Here is a 25,020-nt window from a genome sequence, read left to right on the forward strand (position 1 = left end):
CTTCTTATTCTTTGCTTTTATAGACATGTGTCTACAAACATTCTTATATGTGTGTTTTGATGCCTATGTGCAGGAGGTTCTCTGTAAAGTAAAATTACCAGGTTGAAGGACACCTGTCTAATTTTATTAGGTGATGCCTTACAGTTTTCCAAATAGTCTTCCCTGTTTCCTTGTTAATACCTGTTAATGTCTGGCTTCCTATATTTTGTCAACATGATGGATGTGAAATATGATACTTCACTGTCATTTAAATTTTATGTATCTTAAATTGGAAACCTTTTCATATCTTTATGGGCTGTTTGTGTTTCCTCCTTAGGGAAAAGCATATTAATGTCTTTTGCCTATCAAAAGGTTTTGGGAAACAGTTAGTGACACTTTAATAGAAAACTACGCAAACAAAATTAAAAAGACAATTATTCTGGAAAAAAGCAAAAAGTTGTACAAGAAGTACAATTGGTATACCATGTGGCTCAACTATAAACAGTGTTTCTATAATGACCAACAGGAAGCACTTACTAATAATCACTTTGCAAAGCTTACAGTTGAAGAAATTGAGGCAGATTAATTTGCCAACAGTCACATAGCTTGTAATTATTGGAAATGAAATTTAGACTAAAAGAATCTGACTTCAGAGCCCATGTTCTTATCCATGAAACTATGCTTATTTCTCTCTGTATGTAGCCATAGTATGAAAATGGCATATAGTTTAATGAAAAGGATTTTATTTTAATGAAGTTCAAGTCCTGTGTCTTTTTTATCACTTCTGCTTTGGGTGTTGTATCTAAGAAATTGTTGCCTAACCTAAGATCACAGAGTTTTACTCGTTTTTTACTTCTCAGAGTTTTATAGTTTTAGCTCTTATATTTAGGTTTATGATACACTTTGAGTTAATTATGTATATGTTGTGAGGAAGGGGTCTGGATTTGTACTTTTGCATGTGGATATCCAGTTGTCCCAATATCATATCCCCCAGTGAATTTATCTTGGCCCCTTTGTTGAAAATCAGTTTGTTACAGGAAAGGGGTCCCAATCCAGACCTGAAGAGAGGGTTCTTGGATCTCACTCAAGAAAGAATTCAGGGCGAGTCCACAGTGCAAAGTAAAAGCAAGTTTACTAAGAAAGTAAAGTGGTGAAAGAACAGCTACTCCATAGACAGAGTAGGACGTTCCCGAAAGTAAGAGGAGGAACATATCCACTCTAGGTATAATGCTTGTATATATGGGGAGATGTGTTCTGCTACAAGGGTTTGTGATAAAGGATTAATTTCTTAATTAACTATTTTTGCAAGATTGGATATTATAAACTTTAAAGCAAAATTAGGAATGCCTTTGTTCTCCAGATATCAGGATAGCTGGAAGCTCCCAAGTGTGGGTCTGTTTAGTAAACATTATTAATTTGTTCCCTTAACCATAAACACCTAGAGGCTAGGAATGCCTAACTTTCTGAGAATGCAGCCCGGCAAGTCCCAGCCTCATTTTCCTAGCCCTCAGTCAAAATGGAGTCGCCTGGTTCAAATGCCTCTGACAAATTGACTATAAATACTAGTTTATTTCTGGACTTTTGATTGTATTTAGGTGATCTCTATGTCTGTTCTTATACCTGTACCACAGTCTTGATTGGTGTAGTATCCCATTTGCTTTTACTAGAAAGTTTATAAGGATTAAGTAAGGATTATTAGCCTCAAAGCTATTTAATAATAGTAATAAATATTTATTGAGAAACCCAGCTAAGTGCTTTATGCACATTAATTCACTTCAGACTGTCAACAGATATTAGTCATTGATGTGTATCAGGCTCTGGGCTGGGAATACATCAGTGAACTAATGGAGAACCTTCTTGCTCTAATGGATCTCACATTAGTGGTGAATTAATTGGGGTGACTGGAGGATAATAACAAATATGGGAATAAGATAATTTTAGAAAATGATTAGTTTTATGATAAATAGAACTGACTAATTTGAGAGTAACCAAGAAATGAAAGGGCATCTTTGATCCTCATAATAACGCCTATAAAATTGGTACTATAATCCCCTAACATGAAGAAACTCAGGCTTACAGAACTGAAGTGACTGCCCAAAGTCCCATAGTTTAATAAAGGCAGAACTGGGTTGTGAAAATAAGCCTTTAGTTGGTAGCAAATGGAAAATGAATTCAGGTTCAGGAACTAATAAGAATGCAGTATCTCCTCATTCTTTTTCTCTTTCTGCTGGAAATAGGTTGTTAAGGTCAAATTATAGGCAAAGGGTTCTTAATTTGGGATTCGTAGATAGGTTTCTTGAAACCAGTGGAATTATAGCAAAATATATGTGCATGCATGAACCCTCTGGATTGAGGGTTCATAGCTTTCATCAAATTCTGAACATGGTCTGTGATAATAGCAAAAGATCCATAAACACATTTGATTCATGTGACTCAGGCAGATACCGTATTTTCTTTGTGTCTTTCACAGCACCACTTTGTCTCCTCTCTGCCAAACTTCTTCCTTTGGCAATAGGAGGGGGGAGGAAATTATTTATTTATTTTGTTAGGTTTGAAATAAATTGTATTCTAACATAAAAAAATTATACAGTTACCTACCAGAGTAGATTTTTATTTATAAACTGTAGGACTTAATTATTCATTTCTCTGTTCAAAACTTTAAAATTGACTTTGATTCTGCTGTCAATCATCTTTCATATCTTGAACGTTCCCAAGATTTGTTCATTGCCTTTGAAAGGTCATTCTATGTTTTCTTGCTTTTAATTCCATTGCCAGTTAAGTCTCCCATTTTTTTCTCTTTTTTCTTTGTCAACCCTATTAACTGATCCCGTCCTTTTCTAGCCAGGTTATTGCAACATATTTTTTCCCAGAATCAAGTCCATCTTGTGCCTGTAACCAGATTGATCTTTCTGAAATACTTTTATCTTTACATTTTATCGACTCATTTTCTTTTCTTGTTTGTTTGATTTTTGGAGACAGGGTTTCGCCTTGTCCCCCAGGCTAGAATGCAGTGGTGTGATCACAATTCACTGCATCCTTGATCTCCTGGTCTCAAATGATCCTCCTGCCTCAGCCTCCTGAGTAGCTAGAACCACAGGTGCACGCCACCATGCCTACCTAATTTTTTTTGTTTTTAGTAGACGAGGTCTTGTTGTGTTGCCCAGGCTGGCCTCAGTCTCCTGAGCTCAAGCAATCCTCCCCCCTTGATCTCCAAAGTGCTGGGATTGCAGGCATCAGCCACCACGTCCAGCCTGGCTCTTCATTTTCTCCCATCCAAGTACTAACCAGGCCTGACCCTGCTTAGCTTCTGAGATCAGATGAGATCGGGTGCATTCAGGGTGTTACGGCCATAGACTGGCTCTTCATTTTCTAGGATATCATCCATGACTGTTGGGCCCCTCCAAAAAATCACACACATACAAATAACCGGAAAAAGAACATATATTCCCCATTTTATTAAGCTAACATTCTTTCTCCACTATCTAATTGTGTCATCTTCTTTTAGCTTTTCAAAAATACTGTACTATTCCCACCTCATTCCAGGTAGCTATTTTGTTCTTGTTTGTTTTCAGTGTTCCCTATGACAGGCAGCAGGCTGGGTCCTTATCTGCCTGAAATGTCTTATCCCTCTATCCATCCCTATTTCTATCAGCGCAAATTCTTTCTGTCCTTCAATGCCTAGCTTAAGTGTGTCTGTGTGTGTTTTTTTTAAGCCTGTCTTTCTTCTCCAAGCTGGAAGTAATCTTTCTTTCCTCCTTTGAACATTCACTGCACTTTAGCTGTACTTCTTAGGGTATTTAACTCTTTGTACATTTTGTTAGATATTTATGTACTTAATACTAACTTCTTGACAGCAGATGCATTGTCTCTCTAGTTTTATAATTGTCCCAGCATCCCCCATTATCCTATGTCAGTTCCAGCCTTATACACGTAATAGGTTCTTAGTAAATATTTTTTGAATGAATTAATCCTTTTTTTTTGAGAGAGACAGGGTCTCACGGTTTTGTCCAGGTTAGAGTACAGTGGCTATTCACGAGTGTGATAATAGTGCACTACAGCCTTGAACTCCAGGGCTCAAGTGATCATCCTGTCTCAGTCTCCCAAGTAGCTGGGACTACAGGGGTGCACCACCACAACCAACAATAAATTCTTCCTTTTAAAATGTAACTATATTAGTCTGTTTTATGCTACTGATAAAGACATATCCAAGACTGGGTAATTTATAAAGAAAAAGAGGTTTAATGGATTCACAGTTCCACATGGCTGGGGAGGCATCACAATCATGGTGGAAGGAAATAGGCGTGTCTTACATGGTGGCAGACAAGAGAGAATTGAGACCCAAGTGAAAGGGGTTTCCCCTTATAAAGCCATCAGATCTCCTGAGACTCATTCACTACCATGAGAACAGTATAGGGGAAACTGCCCCCATGATTCAATTATCTCCAACCAGGTCCCCCCACAACACATGGAATTATGGGAGCTACAATTCAAGATGAGATTTGGGCAAGGACATTGCCAAACCATATCAGTAACTTAAACTTGTTATGCTTTTGAAAGTTCTTTCACTACTTTAAAATTCTTTCATTACGACCCCTTGAGGGGGGGAAGTTAGTAATTAATCTAAAAATTATAATTAAAAAAGGCCTACACAAACTATAATGACTATAAAGTATCTAGGCATAAAATAAGAATCTAAAGCTATTTTTTAAAATCAATCTAAACTATATCCCTAAAATTCACAATATTCTGTTCTGACTAAAATACAAAAATAATGTAAGATTCTTGCCACCTATGTAATGTCTAATACTAGTTACAAAATTAATTGAAGTCTTCTAGTTTATAAACAGTCATGTGTTTTGTGTGTGTGTGCGTGCGTGTGTGTGTGTGTGTGTAGACGAAGTCTCGCTCTGTCACCCAGGCTGGAGTGCAGTGGCACAATTTTGACTCACTGCAACCTCCGCCTTCTGGGTTCAAGCGATTCTCCTGCTTCAGCCTTCCCGAGTAGCTGGGACTACAGGCGCGTGCCACCATGCCTGGCTAATTTTAGTATTTTTAGTAGAGACAGGGTTTTGCAGTGTTGGGCAGGCTGGTCTCGAACTCCTGACCTCAGCTGATCTGCCCACCTCGGTCTCCCAAAGTGCTGGGATTATAGGCGTGAGCCACCGTGCCTGGCCCAATTATGTGTTTAAAAGAAGGTGTTAGGGGTGTGCTAGAAAATCTCTGTGGGAGTAAGAGCAACCTTTGGAGATGGAGAATAATTGATTCCTTAAATAAATGGGAATTACTCATTTGGTGGAAATAAGTTGGGTAGTCCCTGGAACCTGTTTTTTTGTTTATTTTTATTTTTATTATTATTTTTTAAGAGATGAGACCTCACTTGTTGCCCAGGCTGGATTAGAACTCCTGGGCTCAATTTATCTTCCCACCTCAGTCTCTCCCGAGTGGCAGGAACTACAGGCCTTTTTTTTCTTTTTTCTTTTTTTTTGAGATGGAGTCTCGCTCTGTAGCCCAAGCTGGAGTACAGTGGCGCTATCTCGGCTCACTGCAAGCTCCGCCTCCCGGGTTCATGCCGTTCTCCTGCCTCAGCATCCTGAGTAGCTGGGATTACAGGCGCCTGCCACCACACCCGGCTAATTTTTTGTATTTTTAGTAGAGATGGGGTTTCACCGTGTTAGCCAGGATGGTCTCGATCTCCTGACCTCGTGATCTGCCCGCCTCGGCCTCCCAAAGTGCTGGGATTACAGGCGTGAGCCACCGCGCCCGGCTACAGGCCTTTTTTGTTTTTTGTTTTTTTTAAATGAAGGAAATTAGAAGTGGAGGGTGTTCTCCTGTGAATAATTTCTATTTATAGGAAGTAAATTTTCTTTAACTGGTACCTGGCTAACTTGTAGAGGTTCTTTGGCATTGGCAGAATCAGCTATATTTAGACTACAAAAAGAAAACCTCTAATAATGTGCACTTAAGCCTTATTACTTTTCAGAAGCATAAATGACAGCATGAGAAGATAAAAGGATGAAAGAAGTGATACAGCATTGGGGTAAAGAGCAGAGGCTTTGGAGAGTGGCAGAACTGGATTTGAATTTTGTCACTACCATTTAGTAGTTGTGTGGCCTTGGCAAGTTACTTTTATGTCTAAATCTGTTTTTTCATCTGTTAAATGGGCATAAAAAGTTTTGTGAGGGTTAAATGGAATCATGTCTGTGAAGTATTTGGCACAGTGACTCGTTTGTGCATAGTGAATATTATGTACTATTACTATGATGATATCCTAGGTCCAGATATCAAAATTCATCCATGGATCGTTAGAATCCATTATAACATGTTTGGCATGCCATGTTATCGTTATAATCAAATTAGTGTAGGATAGGTAGATTTGTGAGTAACTTGTGAGTAAGTAGAATTCTAAGTTCTGCTTTTAGTTTTCCCATAGGATTTCAAGTGCAACCAGAAAAGTGAAAAAAGCAGGTCGAGGCTGAAGTTGCTGTTTACTTCACAATGTCATTTTTATTTCAGAAGATAGGATTATCCATCTACTGAGCAATTATCAAATGCTAGATGTATTAGATTCTTTAAAGGTAATTTTATTCAGTCTCTGCAATCCAAGGCAGAATAATTTGACCAAGTTCATAATGTGTCAGGAACTGGTAGAGAAATGGTAGGACCTATAAGGAATTTGAACTCCTCTGTCATTCCAAATCATGTACTCTATCTTTATATTTATAGTGCCTCTCTCAACATGGGGAACTTTAAAAATCCTCAGGGCTCAGGCCATAACACAGACCACTTAAATATATTTCTAGAGGTGAGACCCAAGCACGAGTATAAAGTTCTCCAGGTGATTTCATTGTTAGATTCAGAAATACTGACCTGGTTCAATGCCTAGAACAGAGTAGACATTCAATAAATGTTTCACTTTTGAAAGAATATATCCCTTACTACCCAGCCGCTGTGTTGTAATTTTTCCAGTATTATAGTCAACTAGGAGTGCTTTTATATTAAGTTTTTAGAAAGAGCTTTGTATCATACTTTGTAGATATTCTCCATAGCATATACAGGAAGATGTCTGGCAAGAGGTAATGTTTTGCTGCTGATAGAATTCTGAATTTCCTCCATTACTAGGAAGAAGAATAGGTTGGAAATTGGGACAGCTTGGAATTTCTTTCTTGTATTCCATCCAAGGTTGAAGATGTAAATTGTGAATAGACACTTACTGATTTATTTTGTTTTAGAATAATTTTATATTTTTTAATAATACATGATCAAAAATCAAAAGATAGTAAGGAACAGAGATTGAAAATTTTTCCTCTCATTTCCCAATCATACTTTCCTTTCCAAGATACCATAAATGTTGTATCAGTATCCTTCCAGAGATGTTGAAAACATACATAAACACTTACATATATTTCACAGTTTTACCCAAGTGATAGCACGCATATCGTGTTCATCTTGGAGTTATATATATGAATCTTGGAATTATATATTCATATATAAAGATTTTTATTAATATATTTGTTCATTTTTACAGTTAACTAGTATTTTTCTATATACTACAATTTATTTTCATCGGTCCCCTATTGATGGATATTAGATTTTTTCCAACTTTTCTCTATTACAAACGATGTTTCATTGAATACTTAAGTCATTTCACTTCTGTGTGAGCAATTGTTCAGATAAATTGCTGTAAGTTGAAGGTATTGATATTGCCAGTTTGCCTTCCATGGAGGTTGTATATTGATTGGGAATGACAAGGAAGCATGAAAGAGTATGGAGAATTAAATGTGTAAAGGAGTGATAGTGACCAAGACTATTGACTGTTGACTGAGGTAGGAATGATATTAAAGTCAGTTGGGAGGATGGAAATGAGCCTACAGCCAAGAGCAAGGTGAAAAACTAGCAGGTTTTGTGTGTATATGAACACAGAATTTATTTGTGATTAAAATATACTAATGAATTTTGAAAAATCCTAAAATTTTTACTCTTAAGTCTATGTTTGGATTTAAATACATTTTAAAATACTTATTTAAATGCATTTACATTATTATGTAATACAATACATTAAATACATTTTTAATATGATACTTTGTGATGAACTCTTTATATCTTTAAGAGAAAATACCTTTGCTGTTTTCATTACTGACTTACATTTAGCGTTTATTGACCAAGATTTTATCTCTTTATGCATAATTTTTCTGAAATGTCTCTCTCTTTTTTTTCCTCAGCCCTGGAAGAAAGCGAGACTTTTCCCCTGTTCCTTGGAGTCAGTATTTTGAGTCCATGGAAGATGTAGAAGTAGAGAATGAAACTGGCAAGGATATATCCTTTGCAAAATGGCTTATTCTTTAGTGAGCTTATGATGTTGTCTAAGTTAAAAGACTTGTGTAGTTTCTAAAATGTTCTTTATTCCTGCTACTTATTTCACCTTATTCCTCACTTGTTCTTTATGGAATATTGCCTGGAAGTCCATGCCAATATCTTTCTTGGCTGTAATTCTCTAATGCATGGAGAAGGGATTAAGAATTAAATTCTTGAAACTGATATACTGTCTTAGGGGCCCAGGGGAAGGTTTCATGAGTCAAGTGAGTTGAACTAGTTTCATTTCTAGAATCCAGGGGTTATGTGCTCATGAGGGCAAAGGGAATTTTTTTTTTTTTCATTGAACAAAATGGTCACACAGGCTTCATGCTTCAAACAGAGGGTTAGTGTCTCAGAAAAGTCTGCTTATATCTCTTACATTTGGCAGTCTGCAGTTTTGCATGTAAGTTTCTAGCGGTATTACTATGATTAAATAATGAAAAACTTTAGTGAGCAAAAACATAGATGTTTTATCTTTAACTATTCATACACTTTTCGAGTCTACAAGAGTGGTTCAGAGGGTCCAGTCCTCCTCCTTCTGCATGGAGGAGGTCATTCTGCCCTTTCTTGGGCTGTGTTCACGGTAAGTAGGTTGTTGATAGTACAAGTTAATGTTAGCACTTTTGAACTAATGAAAGTATAGGGACAAATCTTGGAAGTTAACACATTCTATTTGGGAAGCAGGAATTGCTATTCCAGGCATACACACAGACTGGGTGGTATGTTCTTCAGTATGTCTGAAGAACAAAGAGAAGGTTGGAGGTTTTATAAAAAGGAGAAATGTTATGTATTGTTCTTTGAGAAAGTTAATTGGCACTAGTAAAGGTTTGGGGAGAAAAAGAAAAGATAATAGGGAGTGATGGAAAATGTGAAAGAAAAATTTAAAAATGTTAAAGAGTTTGGAAGCTGGCAAGTTCTGATTGATAAGTAACTGCGGTGAGTAAAACTAGTCTTAGAGTCACAGCAGCTTGTTTCAGTAGCTATTAGATAAAACTGGTTTCATATTTTAGCAGGGAGTTTCAGCAGCCAGGCTTGCAGAGAATTACTTACATTCTTGCAGCAATGTTATGTGCCCTGAGTGCTTTTTCTCCCTGGCCTCTCAACTCTGTTTTAATGGGATATGACAAGAATAACCCAATTTGTGTAAACTTCCATAGTGCAATTATTGTTTACTTCTTTGACTAGCCTAACTCTTCATTTTGTGTAGAGAACCAGACATTTTATTTAGGTGCTTTAGATAATGTCTATCACTTTGTCTCCCATATAGAGCCTATGTAATACTTTGCACATGGAGATATCTCATAAGAACTTGGAAAATGTTTCTTCCTTTTTGAAATGATTCTTTATATTTTAATGGTGCTTGTTAGCTACAAGGAAGTAAATAATATTTGGCTAATGATACTGTGGTCTAGAGTAGAAGATATGTGTCTGTGTGAATGCTGTCAATTATAGATCTTCCTAATACCTTTGACTCTGGGGTGGGACAGCCCATGTGCAAGGAGAGATACTGCTAAGGAAGATACTAGCAACATCTGTGTTTAAAATGAAGTTGTCATCTCGTGTGTGTGTCAAGCAGATATGCATCCTCTATTTACCACTAGAGAGCCTGAAGGACAGAAAATGAGAGCAAGTGGGAATGCAGCACTAGGTACCTGGAGCCAGATGGCTGTGGAGTTGAGGAAGTCCCTGAACATAGCACTTTGTTCCTGGCAGTGGGGATTATTGGGGTTAAGTTTAAATCTCATCTTGTCTCTTCTTTTAGATCATGAATTCCTTGAAAATAGGGATAATGTGTTACACTTTTTTGTTTCCCAAATGGCTTGAAACAGTTCTTTAAACATAGGCACATATTCAACCACTATTAAATGATTTGGCCCTTGTCTTGTTTGCTACTTTTTTCTCTTACTCTAGGATAAATTGTGTGACTTGTCCATAAGTACCAGGCTCTGTCATGTCTCTGGACCAGTACTGTCCAATAGAAATAGAGTGCAAACCACATATGTCATTTTAAATTTCTTAGTAGACACTTTAAATAGATAAAAAGAAACAATAAATTAATTTTAATGTATATGTATTTAACTATTGTATCCACAATATCACTTCAACATGTTGAAGTAATTATATTGATTACCTAATCAATATAAAAATTATTATTGAGATATTTACATCTATTTTTATACTGTAAATTTAAAAATTTTATACTTACAGCACATCTCCGTTTGGGCTAGCCACATTTCAAATCGTAGCTTTAGTCATTTACTTCGCAAATAGATTGCAAAATTTTTTGGAGGCAAATTCCATGGCTTATTATGCCTAGCACATATTGTATGCTTGAAGAATTTTATGTATGTATTTATTTTTTAAGAGATGGAATCTTGCTATGTTGCCCAGGCTGGACATGAACTCCTAGGCTTATGAGTAATTTTCTTCCATCTTTCTATTTTCTAGGTTTTCAGTTAAATGTTTATTACTTTCATAATTTAAAGACTGTTTTTTTTCTTTTACTGGAAACTATTTTCAAGGAAAAAGGTCATATTCACTTCTGGATCTGACAAGTTTGGCAAACTGAAACTTGTCTAGAGAAGAGCAATCAAGATTAGAATACTTTAAACAATAGCATTTAAGGAACAATTAAAGGAACTGAAAGGGGTTTGCCTGAAGAAAAGAAAGACTTGGGAGGTATAATATTTGTTTTCAGTTGTATTTTATTTATGTATTTTTAAGACAGGATCTCAGTCTATCACCCAGGATAGTGTACAGTGGCACAATCATAGCTCACTACAACCTCAACTCCTGGGCTCAAGTGATCCTCCCACCTCAGCCTCCCAAGTAGCTAGGACTACAGGTATGCACCACCACTCCCAGCTAATTTTTAATTTTTTTGTAGAGACAGGGTCTCACTGTGTTCCCCAGGGTGGTGTCAAACTCCTGGCCTCAAGTAGTCTTCCTCCCTCAGCCTTGCAAAGTGCTGAGAATTACAGGCGTGAGCCGCCAAGCCTGCCCTTCAATAAGAAAAAAACCAGCCACATCTTTTAAACATTTACTCTGTGCCAGGTACTATGCTAAGTGCTTAAGTGGATTATCCCATTTAATTTTTCTGTAATACTATGAGATTAGGCAGATAAGGACTGAAATTTAGAGAAGTTAGAGAGCCAATGACAGCATGAAAACTCATACTTGTTCTGACTCCAGTGTGCATATTTCTTTGAAGACTGCTTTTATGCCACCTAAGAGGAAAGATTCAGGGCAGAAACTATAGAGACCTATTTTGACACACATAGGCAGAAATTCTAAAGATTAGGACTATTACAAAGCAACCCAGGTCCTCTGCAGAGGAAAAGCAAGCATCATTTCACTGAAAGGATTTAATTGTGAATGTATTCTTCCAAGTTCCTTCTTGTCCATAATTCTATAAAATCCTTGATCCTGAGTAGAACTCCTTTTCCATCTAAATGTTTTGTGGTTTGGGAGGGAAAATCCCCCAAATCCAGATTCACCAGAAGTTCTATTATGTATGAAGAGAAACCATTTATACCTTGGCTTTAGTAACAAAAACAAACAAACAACGTAAAGCACTTGGGAAACTTTTATCTGTAACCACTTTTGTGGAACTATCAAAGGGATATAACTATTAGAAGAAAATTATGTTGTTTTAAAGGATAGTCTTTAAATATCTAGAAAATTAATTTTTGAACCTTTTATTCCTTGTTTATATTCAATAAGTTAGTGATTGTAGTTGCTGCTACAGTAGTCAAGTTTATCATATATAATGGGTAATAATATATGGCTTCTGTAGCCTTCTCCCATCAGCAAGTACTAGGTATAACAGACCACCTAGCTGCTGTGGGAGAATCCAGAATGAAGCAGAAACTGAAGTTTGGCTGAGCCAGAAGAGAGATGAGAGGAACAGTGGGATCTCATTAGCACATGCAGCTGCAGCAGGCTAGATTTTGCCAGCCTCCAATGGTTTTCAGCTTTGGTACCTCTGAAGAATCTGGGACCAGATAAGTGTGTATTGATTGAAGCCAAGAATTGAACCTGAGTGTCTGCTGATTCCTATTTCTTCTTCTAGTTAATTCAATTGATTTCAGCAAATATTTACTGAGTATATTCTATATCCCAAGCTTTGTGCTGAGTCACTAAGATTCAAAAAATTAAACTTCAGGGTCCGGCATGGTGGCTCATGCCTGTAATCCCAGCACTTTGGGAGGCCGAAGCGGGCAGATCACAAGGTCAGGAGATCGAGACAATCCTGGCCAACATGGTGAAACCCCATCTTTACTAAAAATACAAAAATTAGCTGGGCATGGTGGCACACACCAGTAGTCCCAGCTACTAGGGAAGCTGAGGCAGGAGAAACGCTTGAACACGGGGGACAGAGGTTGCAGTGAGTCGAGATCGTGCCACTGCACTCCATGCTGGCGACAGAGTGAGACTCTGTCTCAAGAAAAAAAAAAAAAAAAAAAGAGACTTTAATAAGATCAGCCAATCAGCAAATACTTACTAAACCTCTGCTGTGTACCAGGCATTGTACAGGTGCTGTGGATACAGTGGAGAATTAAACATATGTTCCATCTTCCTGTTCTTACGATGTTTAAATCTAATAGGGAAGGTAAGAAAAATGGAAATGGCACATGTATACAAAAAATACAGCAAACATTTTAAGAAATTTTTATCTCAGATTAGGTTTTGAATGTCAAAGCAGCTTAATTTATCTGAATTTTAGATAGATGGGTATAATACCTCCTAGTTAATAGAGTGGTTGTGAAAATTCAACAAAAGATGTAAGGTTCTTGGTAAAGTACTTGACTCATAAGCACTCAGTTGTTAAATGAGTTTGCAGCAAGATACAAAGGTAATGCAGAGGAAGGAATGATTAACTTGTGGTAGATGAGGGGACTACAAGGAAAGTTTCATAAGAGAGGACATCTGAAATGGTTTTTAAGACCAAATAGAAGTTGGATTAGTAGGGAAGGCATGCCAAGAAAAGGTAAGCACAAAGGCATTGAAGAGTGTAACAGTGAAGTATGTTTTGGAAATTATAAGTAGCTTGGCTATAGTTTGAATAGAGTTGAGGTTGTAGTTGTATAATATATGATGAGGGTGGAGAGCAGGGAAAGAAGTGACTAGAGAGATCACTGGAGCAAAATTATAGAAGGGCCTTGTATACCTAGCTAGGTAATTGTACCTTTAGTTTCCTTTTACTTCTGGGTAACAGTAGAGGGGGCTATTTTTGTTTGTTTGCTTTTGTTTTTGATACAGGGTCTCACTCTGTCACCCAGGCTGGAGTACAGTGATGCAATCCTGGCTCACTGCAACCTTGACCTCCTGGGCTCAAGTGATCTTCCCACTTCAGCCTCCTGAATAGCTGGGACCACAGGTGCGCACTGCCACACTAGCTATTTTTATTTTTTATAGAGAGGGAATCCCGCTATATTGCCCAGGTTGGTCTTGAACACCTGGCCTCAAGCAATCCTCCTGCCTCAGCCTCTCAAAGTGCTGGGTTTACAGGCATGAGCTACTGTGTCTGGCCATGGGAGCTATTTTTAAACACAACATTTACCCCACGCACATCCACATTAAGCATATTTTAGGCATGTCAAAATTAGGGAGTATGGAAAGCATGTTTTGCTTGACACACATTCACACTGTAAAGTTCTGGTGAGTTAAGTATCTTGATACACATTTACCTGATTGTAATTGAGTACCACTGTTTCAGGCAATAGGAAGCTATTGAAGAGCTTTAGAAAAATCAAAATACTAGTATAGATGATTGATTGGGCAGGAAACCACAGTGGAGGCAGGGAGACTAGTTAGAAGGCTATTCTTATATTACTCAATTCTAAATATTTGACATCTTATGGAGTATTAATTTCTCTCAAAAATGAAGAAGTTCATTTACATTTTCTACCATGTAAAAAACTACTTAGGATAATACTGTTTGAAGCTATTTGATTTATGAAGGTATTATTAGTCTGATACCAAAACCAGGCAATGATAATACAGGAAAACTAAGCCAGTCTCTCTTATAAAATAGATACAGAAGTGGGGCATAGTGGCACATACCTATAGTCTCAGTTACTTGGGGAGCTAAGGTGGGAGGAGTGCTTGAGCCCAGGAGTTCGAGGTTATAGTGAGCCAAGATCGTGCTACTGCACTCCAGCCTGGGTGACAGAGCAAGACCCCATCTCATTTATACATACATAAGTAAATATTCACTTGCTCATTCACCTAATCCTAAGGAAAATAACAGCAGATTGATAGTGTGGTAAAATAATAATACACTGTGACCAGGTAGGTTTTGTTCAAGGAATGCAAGAATGTCTCAGCATTAGAAAATCTTATCAGTATGATTCACCTCTTACCTCACTTGATGCCCCAAAAAGGACTTGATAAACTATAATGTCCCTTCATGTTGAAAACTCTTGGCCACTAGGAATAGATGAAAAACTTCCTAAAGATTATAAAATTCATACAGAAACTAGAAAATTGCATGAATATCATACTTAGTGGTAAAACAGACACATTGACACATTCCTTTTAAACTCAGGGATAAGACAAGTGCTGTGTTTTGGATATTTGGCCACTCTAAATCTCAGTTGAAATTTGATCCCTAATGTTGGAGGTGAGGCCTAATGGGAAGTGTTTAGGTCATGGGAGTGGATCCTTCATGAATGGCTTGGTGCCGTTCTCATGGTAATGAGTGAGTTCTTACTCTCCTACTTCCAAGAGTTATTTAACAAGATCTGACATCTCCCCCCTCTCTTTCTGCTTCCACTTTTATCACATGACCTTTGCACCTGCCAGCTACCCTTAGCCTTCCACCATGAGTGGAAGCAGCCTGATGCACTCAGCAGCAGGACCAGATGCTGGTGCCGTACTTCTTATACAGCTTGCAGAACTGTGACCCAAATAAACTTCTTTTCCTTATAAATTACTCAGGCTCCAATATTTCTTTATAGCAGCATAAATGGACTAAGACAGTAAGGGTGCAATTTTCAGTGTTATACTGGAGTTTCTAGTCAAACAATACAAAAAAACAAGTTTTAAATATTTGAAAAAAATAGCTAGAACAATTATTATGTGAAGATATTCTCTCTCTACAAAATCAACTGACAAACTACTAGTTAAGCAGTAGTTTACAAAGTTGATGTTTAAAAAATCTGTTTTTTCTAAAATTAGCACTTAGCAGATCTGGAAATGTAATAGGAAAAATCCTATTCATAAAAGCAACAAAATGTAAAATACTTGGGAATAGACCTTATTTTTTAAATGTAAGACATTTATGAAGAAAACAATAAAATGTCACAGAAGGATTTAAAGGAAAATCTGAATATGGAAATAAGTTATGTTCCTGTATGAATCTAGCTAAACTGGCTAAGATCCCAGTGGGATTTTTTCATGAGAGTTAATTAAACAAACTGAAATTCACACAGAATAATAAATGCCTAGGAATAACCAAGATAATTTTGAAAAAGAGCAAAAAAAAGAGCAATCTGGTCTTTCAGATACCAAAACATAATCTAAAAGTCTATCAGTTAATAGTATGGTATTGGTAGAAAGAATAAAGAAATAAGCCCATGTATAAAAAGGAATTTAATACACAATGAAAATAACAATGCAAATGGATTAAACAACACAAATGAATTTAAATAACAAATCATAAGAAAATTCAGATACGACCTTAAGGCAGGCCTTCTTAAACTTAGCCAAAAGAAGTGAAAGCCATAAATAAAAGATTAATTTGAGTTTACCAAAACAAAAACTTCTAGACAAAATACCGTAAAGTTAAAACACAAGCTATGTGCTAGATAAAAAATATTTCATATATGTGCAAAACAAACTATAGGCAAAGGGTTAATATTTTTGTTATATTAAAAAGAAGAAAAAACTACAAAGCGGTAAGAAGAAAGACAATCCAGAAGAAAAATGGGCAAGAGATAAGAAGTGTTAGTTGACAGAAGAAGAAATAGAGATAATAGATAAATTTATAAAAATGGGACTACCTTACTATTAATTAGCAAAATATAAAGTGAAATAAAAGAATAACACTTTTGAGAGGGGCGGCAGAGCAAGATGGTGAAATAGAAGCCTCCACTTATCGTCCTCCCCACAGGAACACCAAATTGAACAAATGTCCACACAAAAAAGAAACTTCATAAGAACCAAAAATCAGGTGAATGATCACAGTACCTAGATTTATCTTCATATCACTTAAAGAGACACTGAAGAGGATAGAAACGACAGTCTTGAATTACTGACATCACCCCTTCCCAATCTGCTGGCAGTGGTTGTGTGGAACGGAGAGAGAATCTGTGTGCTTGTGGGAGGGAGAGCACAGTGATTGTGTGACTTTGCATTGGAACTCAGTGCTGCCCTGTCACAGTGGAAAGCAACACTGGGCAGGACTCAGTAAGTTTCCACAGAGGGAGGATTTAGACCAGCCTTAGCCAGAGGCGAATTACCCATTCCAGTGTTCTGAATTTGAGTTCTGGAAAGCCTTGCCACCCAAGCTAAAGGGTCCTGGGGTCCTAAATAACTTGAAAAGCAGACTAGGCCACAAGGACTGCAATTCTTGGGCAAGTCCTGGTGCTGTGCTGGTGTTGGAGCCAGTGGACTTGAGCAGCACATAACCTTGTGAGACACCAGGGGCAGCCAGGGGAGTGCTTACGCCACCTCTCCCCCAACCTCAGGTGGAGCAGCTTGCAGCTCTGGGAGAGACTCCTTCCTTCTGCTTGAAGAGAGGAGAGGAAAGAGTAAAGAGGACTTTATCTTGCAACTTGGATACCAGCTCAGCTATAGTAGGATAAGGCACCAGGCAGAGTACCAAGGCCCATTCCAGGCCCTAATTCCCAGACAGCATGACACATACTGAGCTAGAAAGGAGCCTGCTTCCCTGAAGGGAAGGACCCAGTCCTGGCAGGATTCATCACCTGCTGACTAAAGAGCCCTTGGGTCCTGAATAATCAGCAACAGTATTCAGACAGTATTTGCCGTGGTCCTGAGGTAAGACTCAGAGATGTGCTGGCTTCAAGTGTGACCCAACACATTCCCAGCTGTGGTGGCTATGAGGAAGGACTCTTTCTGATTGAGAAAAGGACAGGGAAGAGTAAAGACTTCATGTTGCAGTTAGGTACCAATGGGGTAGAGCACCAGGTGGACTCTTGGCGTTCCCAATTCCAGGCCTTGGCTCTTGGACAGCATTTCTGGACCTACCCTGGGCCAGAGGGGACCACTGCCCTGAAGAGGCAGTCCCAGGCCTAACAGCATTCACCATAAGCTGACTGAAGAGCCCTTAGGCCATGAATAAACACTGGTGGTAGCCAGGCAGTACTTGCCATGGGCCTGGGGTAGTTGTAGCCATGGGGAGAGACTATACTTGTGGAAAGGATAGGGAAGAGTAGGAAGGACTTTGTCTTGTGACTTGGATGCCAGCTCAGCTGCAGTATAGTAGAGCACCAGGTAGATTCCTAAGGTTTCCAATTCCAAGCCCTGGCTCCTGGATGGCATCTCTGGACTCACCTGGGACCAGGGGCAACCCACTGCCCTGAAGGGAAGGACAGAAGCCTGGCTGGCTTTGCTACCTGCTGATTATGGAGCCCTAGGGCCTTGAGTGAACACAGGTAGCCAGGCAGTTGTTACTGTAGGCCTTGGCTGAGTCCCAGTGTTGTGATGGCTTCAGGTCTGACCCAGCACAGTCCTAGTGCTGGTGGCCACAGGGGTACTTGTGTCACTCCACCCCCAGCTCCAGGAAGCTCAGCACAGAGAGAGACCCCATTTATTTGGGAGAAAATAAAGGAAGAGTGTAAGAATCTCTGTCTGGTAATCCAGAGAATTCTTCTGGATCTTATCCAACACCACCAAAATAGTACCTCTGTGAGTCTGCAAGAGCTAGGTGCTTGGGGTGCCCCCTAATGCAGCTATGGCTGCAGTGACCAAAAACTTAGATGACAATACCCAAGTTTCTTTGAATACCTGGAAAGCTTTCGCAGGAAGAATTGGTACAAACAAGCCCAGACTACAAAGACTACAATAAATACCTAACTCTTCAATGCCCAGTCACTGATCAATATTCACAAACATCAAGACTGTCTAGGAAAACATGACTTCACCACATGAACTAAATAAGGCACCAGTGACCAATCCCAGAGAGACAGAGATATGTGACCTTTCAGACAGAATTCAAAATAGCTGTTTTGAGGAAACTCAACAAAATTTGAGATAACAGAGAAGGAATTCAGAAAATTTATCTATAGATAAATTTAACAAAGCAATTGAAATAATTAAAAAGAACAAATTCTGGAGTTGAAAAATGCAATTGACATAATAAAGAATGCATCAGAGTCTCTTAACATATTTGGTGAGGCAGAAGTAAGAATTAGCTTGAAGACAGGTTGTTTGAATATACACAAAGGAGACAAAAGAAAAAGAATACAAAAACAATGCAGCACACCTACAATAGAAAATAGCCTCAAAAGGGCAAATTTAAGAGTTAGTGGTCTTAAAGAGGAGGTAGAGAGATTGGCATATAAAATTTATTCAAAGAGTTAATAACAGAACTTCCCAAACCTAGAGAAACATATCAGTATTCAAATACAAGAAGGTTATAGAACACCAAGCAGATTTAACCCAAATAAGACTACCTCAAGGCATTTAATAATCAAACTCCCAAAGGTCAAAGATAAAGAATTCTAAAAGCAGAAAGAGAAAAGAAACAAATAATATACAATGGAACTCCAGTACATCTGGAAGCAGACTTCTCAGTGAAAACCTTACAGGCCAGGGGAGAGTGGCATAACATATTTAAAATGCTGAAGGAAAAAAAAAAACTTTTATGCTAAAATAGTATATCCAGTCAAAATATCCTTCAAACATGTAAAAGAATAAAGACTTTCCCAGACACACAAAAGCTGGAGGATTTCATCAACACCAGACTTACAAGAAATGCTGAAGGTAGTTCTTGCATCTGAAAGAAAAGGACATTAATGAACACTAAGAAATCATCTGAAGGTACAAAACTCATTGATAAGTACACAGAAAAACACAGAATAACATTGTAATTGTTGTGTGTAAACAACTCATATCTTGAGTAGAAAGACTAAAAGAGGAACCAATCAAAAATATTAACTATGACAACTTTTCAAGACAAACAGTACAATAATATATAAATAGAAACAATAGCTATAAATAGGTTGGGCATGGTGGCTCACACCTGTAATCCTGCACTTTGGGAGGCCGAGGTGGACAGATTGCTTGAGCCCAGGAATTTGAGACCAGCCTGGACAACACGGTGAGACCACATCTCTACAACAAAAAATTGACCAAGTGTAGTGGTGTGTGCCTGTAGACCCAGCTACTTGGGAGGCTGATGTGGGAGGATTGCTTGAGCTGGGAGGCAGTGGTTGTAGTGAGCTGAGATCACACCACTGCACTCAAGTCTAGGCAACTTGAGACCCTGTCTTAGAAAAAAGAAAAGAAGTAGAGACAACAAAAATTAAAAAGTGGAGTGCTGAAGTTAAAATGTAGAGTTTTTATTGGTTTTCTCTATGCTGTTTGTTAGTTTGTTTATGAAATCAGTTTTAAATTGTCACCACTTTACAATAATGGGTTATGATACTATTTGCAAGCAAACTCAAACCAAAAACATAACAAACAGATACACAAAAAATAAAAAGCAAGATATTTAAACATACCACCAGAGAAAATCACCTGCACTAAAGAAAGACAGGAAAGAAGAGAAGACCACAAAACAACCAGAAAACAAAGTTGCAGGAATAAGTCCTTATTAATAATAACATTGAATGTAAATAGACTAAACTCGCCAATCAAAAGATGTGGAGTGGCTGAATGGATACAAAAACAAGACCCACTGACCTGTTGCCTACTAGAAACACTCTTTATCTGTAAAGACACATGTAGACTGAAAATAAAGTGAGGGACAAAGATATTCCATGCTGATGCAAACTAAAAAGTGGGAGTAGCTATATGTATATCAGACAAAATAGATTTCAAGACAAAAACTATAAAAAGAGGCAAAAGTCATTATATAATGATAAGGGGGTCAATTCAGCAAGAGGATATAACAGTTATACATATATATGCACCCAACACTGGAGCACCCAAATAGGTAAAGCAAATATTATTAGAGCTGAAGAGGGAGAGATGGGCCCCACCCAATACAATAAGAGCTGGAGACTTCAATACCCCACTTTCAGTGTTGGACAGATAATCGAGATAGAAAAATTTACCTAATCTGCACTATATATCAAATGGACTTAATAATTACCTACAGAACACTTCATCCAACAGCTGCAGAATACACATTCTTCTCCTCAACACATGGATCGTTCTCAAGGATGGACCATGTTAGGTCACAAAACAAGTCTTGGATAACATTCAAAAAACTGAAATTATATCAAGTATATTTTCTGACCACAATGAAATAAAACTAGTAATCAATAAGAGGAGGAATTTTGGATACTATACAAACACATAGAAAATAAACAGTATGCTCCTAAATGACCAGTGGGCCAATGAAATTAAGATGGAAATTTTAAAATTTCTTGCAACAAATGATAATGGAAACACAACATACCAAAGCCTGTGAGATACAGTGAAAGCCATACTAAAAGGAAAGTTTATAGCTATAAGAGCCTACATCAAGAATGTAGAAAACCCTCAAATAACCAACCCAACGATGCATCCTAAAGAATTAGAAGAGCAAGAACGAACCAAACGCAAAATTAGTAGGAGACAAGAAAAATAAAGATCAGAGCAGAAATAAATTAAATCAAAACAAAAAAGTAGAAAAGATCAACAAAATAAAAAGTTGGTTTTTGAAACATGAAATTGGCAAACCTTTAGCTAGACTAAGAAAAAAGAAAGAAGACCCAAATAAATAAAATCAGATGAAAAAGGAGGCATTGCACCTGATACTGCAGAAATTCAAAGGATTACTAGAGGATACTATGAGCAACTATATGCCAATAAGTTGGAAAATCTAGAAGAAATGGATACATTTCTAGACACATACAACCTACGAAGGTTGAACCATGAAGAAATCCAAAACCTTGAACAGACCAATAACAAGTAATGAAATCTAAGCTGTAATAAAAGTCTCCCAGTAAAGAAAAATGGGACCTGATGGCTTCACTGCTGAATTTTACCAAACATTTAAAAAAGAAAGAACACCAGTCCTACTCAAACTATTCCGAAAAATAGAGGAGGAGGGAATACTTCCAGACTCCTTCTGCGAGGCTAGTTACCCTAATACCAAAACCAGACAGACAAAAACAAAAACACTACAGGCCAATATCCCTGATGAACATTGATGCAGAAATCATCAGCAAAATACTAGCAAACCAAATTCAGCAACACATTACAAAGATTATTCAGGCTGGGCACAGTGGCTCGTGCCTGTAATCCCAGCACTTTGAGAGGCTGAGGTGGGTGGATCACTTGAGGTCAGGAGTTCAAGATCAGCCTGGCCAACGTGGTGAAACCCCGTCTCTTCTAAAAATACAAAAATTAGCCAGACATGTTGGCGCGCACTTCTTGTTCCAGCTACTCAAGAGGCAGAGGTGGGAGGATTGCCTGAACCTGGGAAATGGAGGTTGCAGTAAGCCAGGATCATGCCGCTGCCCTCTATCCTGGGTGACACAGCAAGACTCCGTCTCAAAAAAAAAAAAAAAAAGGAAAAAGATTATTCATTATGATCAAGTGGGATTTATTCTAGGATGTGAGGATGGTTCAGCATATGCAAATCAATCAGTGTGATACATCATATCAACAGAATGAAGGACAAAAACCATATGATCATTTCAATTGATGCTGGAAAAGCATTTGATAAAATTCAACATCCCTTCATGATAAAAAAAAAAAACTTAAACTGAGTATAGAAGGAATGTAACACAATAAAAGCCATATACAATAGACCCACAGCTTGTATCATACTAAAAGGATGATAAATGAAAAGTTGAAAGCTTTCTTGTAAGATCTGGAAAATGGCAAGGATACTCACTTTCATCACTGTTATTCAACATATTATTGGAAGTCTTAGCTAGAGCAATCAGACAAGAGAAAAAATTGGAAAGGAAAAAGTAAATTATCCTGTTTTGCAGATGATATGAACTTATATTTAGAAAATCCTAAAGACTCCACCAAAAAACTGTTAGAACTGATCAATTTAATAAAGTTACAGGATACAAAATTGATGTACAAAAATTAGCAGCATTCTTATATGCCAACAGCAAACAATCTGAAAAATCAAGAAAGTAACCCTATTTACAGTAGCTACAAATAAAATACCTAGGAATTAACCAAAGAAGTGAAATACAATGAAATGTATAAAACACTGAGGAAAGAAATTGAAGAGGACACAAAAAAGAGAAAGATATTCCATGTTCATGGATTGGAAGAATCAACATTGTTAAAGTGTCCATAGCACCCAAAACAATCTACAGATGCAACACAATCCTATCAAAAATACCAATGATATTCTTCAAAAAAATGGAACAATTTTGAAATTTCTATAGAACCACAGAAGACCCAGAATAGCCAAAGCTATCCTGATAGAAAAGAACAAAACTGGAGGAATAACATTACCTGACTTCAGATTATACCACAGGGTTATAACAACCAGAGCAGCATGGTACTGCTATAAAGACAGACACATAGACCAATGGAACAGAATAGAGAACCCAGAAACAAATCCATACATCTACAGTGAACTCATTTTCAACAGAGGTGCTAAGAACACATGTTGGGGCAAGGACAATTTCTTCAATAAATCATGCTGGGAAAACTGGATATCCATATACAGAAGAATGAAACTAAACCCCTATCTCTTGCCATACACAAAAATCAATAAAAATGAATTAAAGACTCAAACTATGAAAGTACTAAAAGAAAACATTGAGAAAACTCTCCAGGACATTGGACTGTGGAAAGATTTTTTTTGAGTAATACCCAACAAGCACAGGTAACCAAAGCAAAAATGGACAAATGTGATCATGTCAAGTTAAAAGGCTTCTGCACAGCAAAGGAAACAACAAAGTGAAGAAACAACCCACAGAATGGGAGAAAATATTTGCAAACTATCCATCTGACAAGGGATTAATAACCAGAATATATAAGGAGCTCAACAACTCTATAGGAAAAAATCTAATAATCTAATTTTAAAATGGGCAAAAGATCTGAATAGATATTTCTCAAAGGAATATATTCATATGGCAGACATGCATATGAAAAGGTGCTCAACATCACTGATCACCAGAGAAATGGAAATGAAAACTATAATGAGGTATCATCTCACCCCAGTTAAAATGGCTTTTATGCAAAAGACAGGCAATAACAAATGCTGGTGAGGATGTGGAGGAAAGGGAACCTTCATACACTGTTGGTGAGAATGTAAATTAGTAAAGCCACTATGGAGAACAGTTTGTTGATTCCTTAAAAAAAAAAAAAAACTAACTAAAAATAGAACTACCATATAATGCAGCAATCCCGCTACTATGTATATAGCCAAAGGAAAGGAAATCAGTACATCGAAGAGATACTACACTCCCATGTTTATTACAGCACTATTTACAATAGCCAAGATTTGGAAGCAACCAGTGTCTATCAGTAGATGAATGGATAAGGAAAATGTGGTACATATACACAAAGGAGTACTATTTGGTTATAAAAAAGAATGAGATCTCTGTCATTTGCAAGAACATGGATGGAACTGGAGGTCATTACAGTAAGTGAAATAAGCCAGGCACAGAAAAAATTCACATGTTCTCACTTACTTATGGGAGCTAAAAATTAAAACAATTGAACTCATGGAGATGGAGAGTAGGATGGTTACCAGAGGCTGGGAAGAGTAGTGGATGGGGAGAGGGAGGTGGGAGGTGGAGGATAATTGGGGATGGTTAATGAGTACAAAAATATTTAAATAGAATGAATAAGATCTTGTATTTGATGGCACAACAGGGTGACTACAGTCAACAATAGTTTACTGTGTATTTTAAAATAGCTAAAAGGGTATAGTTAGATTGTTTTCAACACGAAGAAAGGATAAATGCTTAAAGTGATGGCTACCTCATTTGCCCGATGTGATGGTTATGCATTGTTTGCCTGTATCAGAATATCTAATGTACTCCACAAATGTATACCCTTACTATGTACCCACCAAATTTTTTAAAAAACAATACCACTTTTTACTTATCAAATTGGCCAAAATTAAGTTTGAGGATATCATATATTTATGGGGATACCTATTTCTCCACACTTTCACCAATACCTGATAAACCTCTAAGAACCTGTTTTGTTCGCCAAAAAAACTGTGCTAATATTTTCCCAGCCGACTTCTTAAGAAGATAATATGAGATTATCTGAGATAATCTGGTGAGATTATAAAGTGATACAGAAGCATGTTATTACTGCCCAGTTCTTACTTCCAATCTTGTCTCTGTTCTCTAGTCTCGGGTTAGGATAGTGGGCCTTCATTTTGGGTATACATTAGAATCACCTGGAGAAGTCGAAAATGTGTAAATAACTTTGGCCCCTAACCCAGTTCACTTGAATCAGAATTTCTGGTGGGTTTGCCCCTGGGCGGTAGTATTTAGGTGATTGATTCTGTTACGTAGCCAGGGTTGAAAACCACCTGGAACCAGGCAGCTTGGATTTGAAAATTGGCTTTGTCAC

The 25,020-nt window shown here is 37.5% G+C and overlaps 1 protein-coding gene across 4 annotated transcripts in view; it reads left to right on the forward strand.

Moving 5' to 3' along the window:
• The window catches only part of PPME1 (protein phosphatase methylesterase 1), an 83,147-nt gene that overhangs the window by 23,984 nt on the left and 34,143 nt on the right, over nt 1-25,020 (forward strand). For all 4 annotated transcript variants that reach the window (XM_001174909.6, XM_009423749.4, XM_009423748.5 and 1 more), the window contains exons 2-3: nt 8,199-8,292; nt 8,822-8,914. In XM_001174909.6, the coding sequence (XP_001174909.1) occupies nt 8,199-8,292; nt 8,822-8,914 (187 nt within the window). The remainder of the gene's footprint in view (nt 1-8,198; nt 8,293-8,821; nt 8,915-25,020) is intronic.

The sequence above is a fragment of the Pan troglodytes genome, chromosome 9, assembly GCF_028858775.2.
Source record: "Pan troglodytes isolate AG18354 chromosome 9, NHGRI_mPanTro3-v2.0_pri, whole genome shotgun sequence".
Lineage (NCBI taxonomy): Eukaryota > Metazoa > Chordata > Mammalia > Primates > Hominidae > Pan > Pan troglodytes.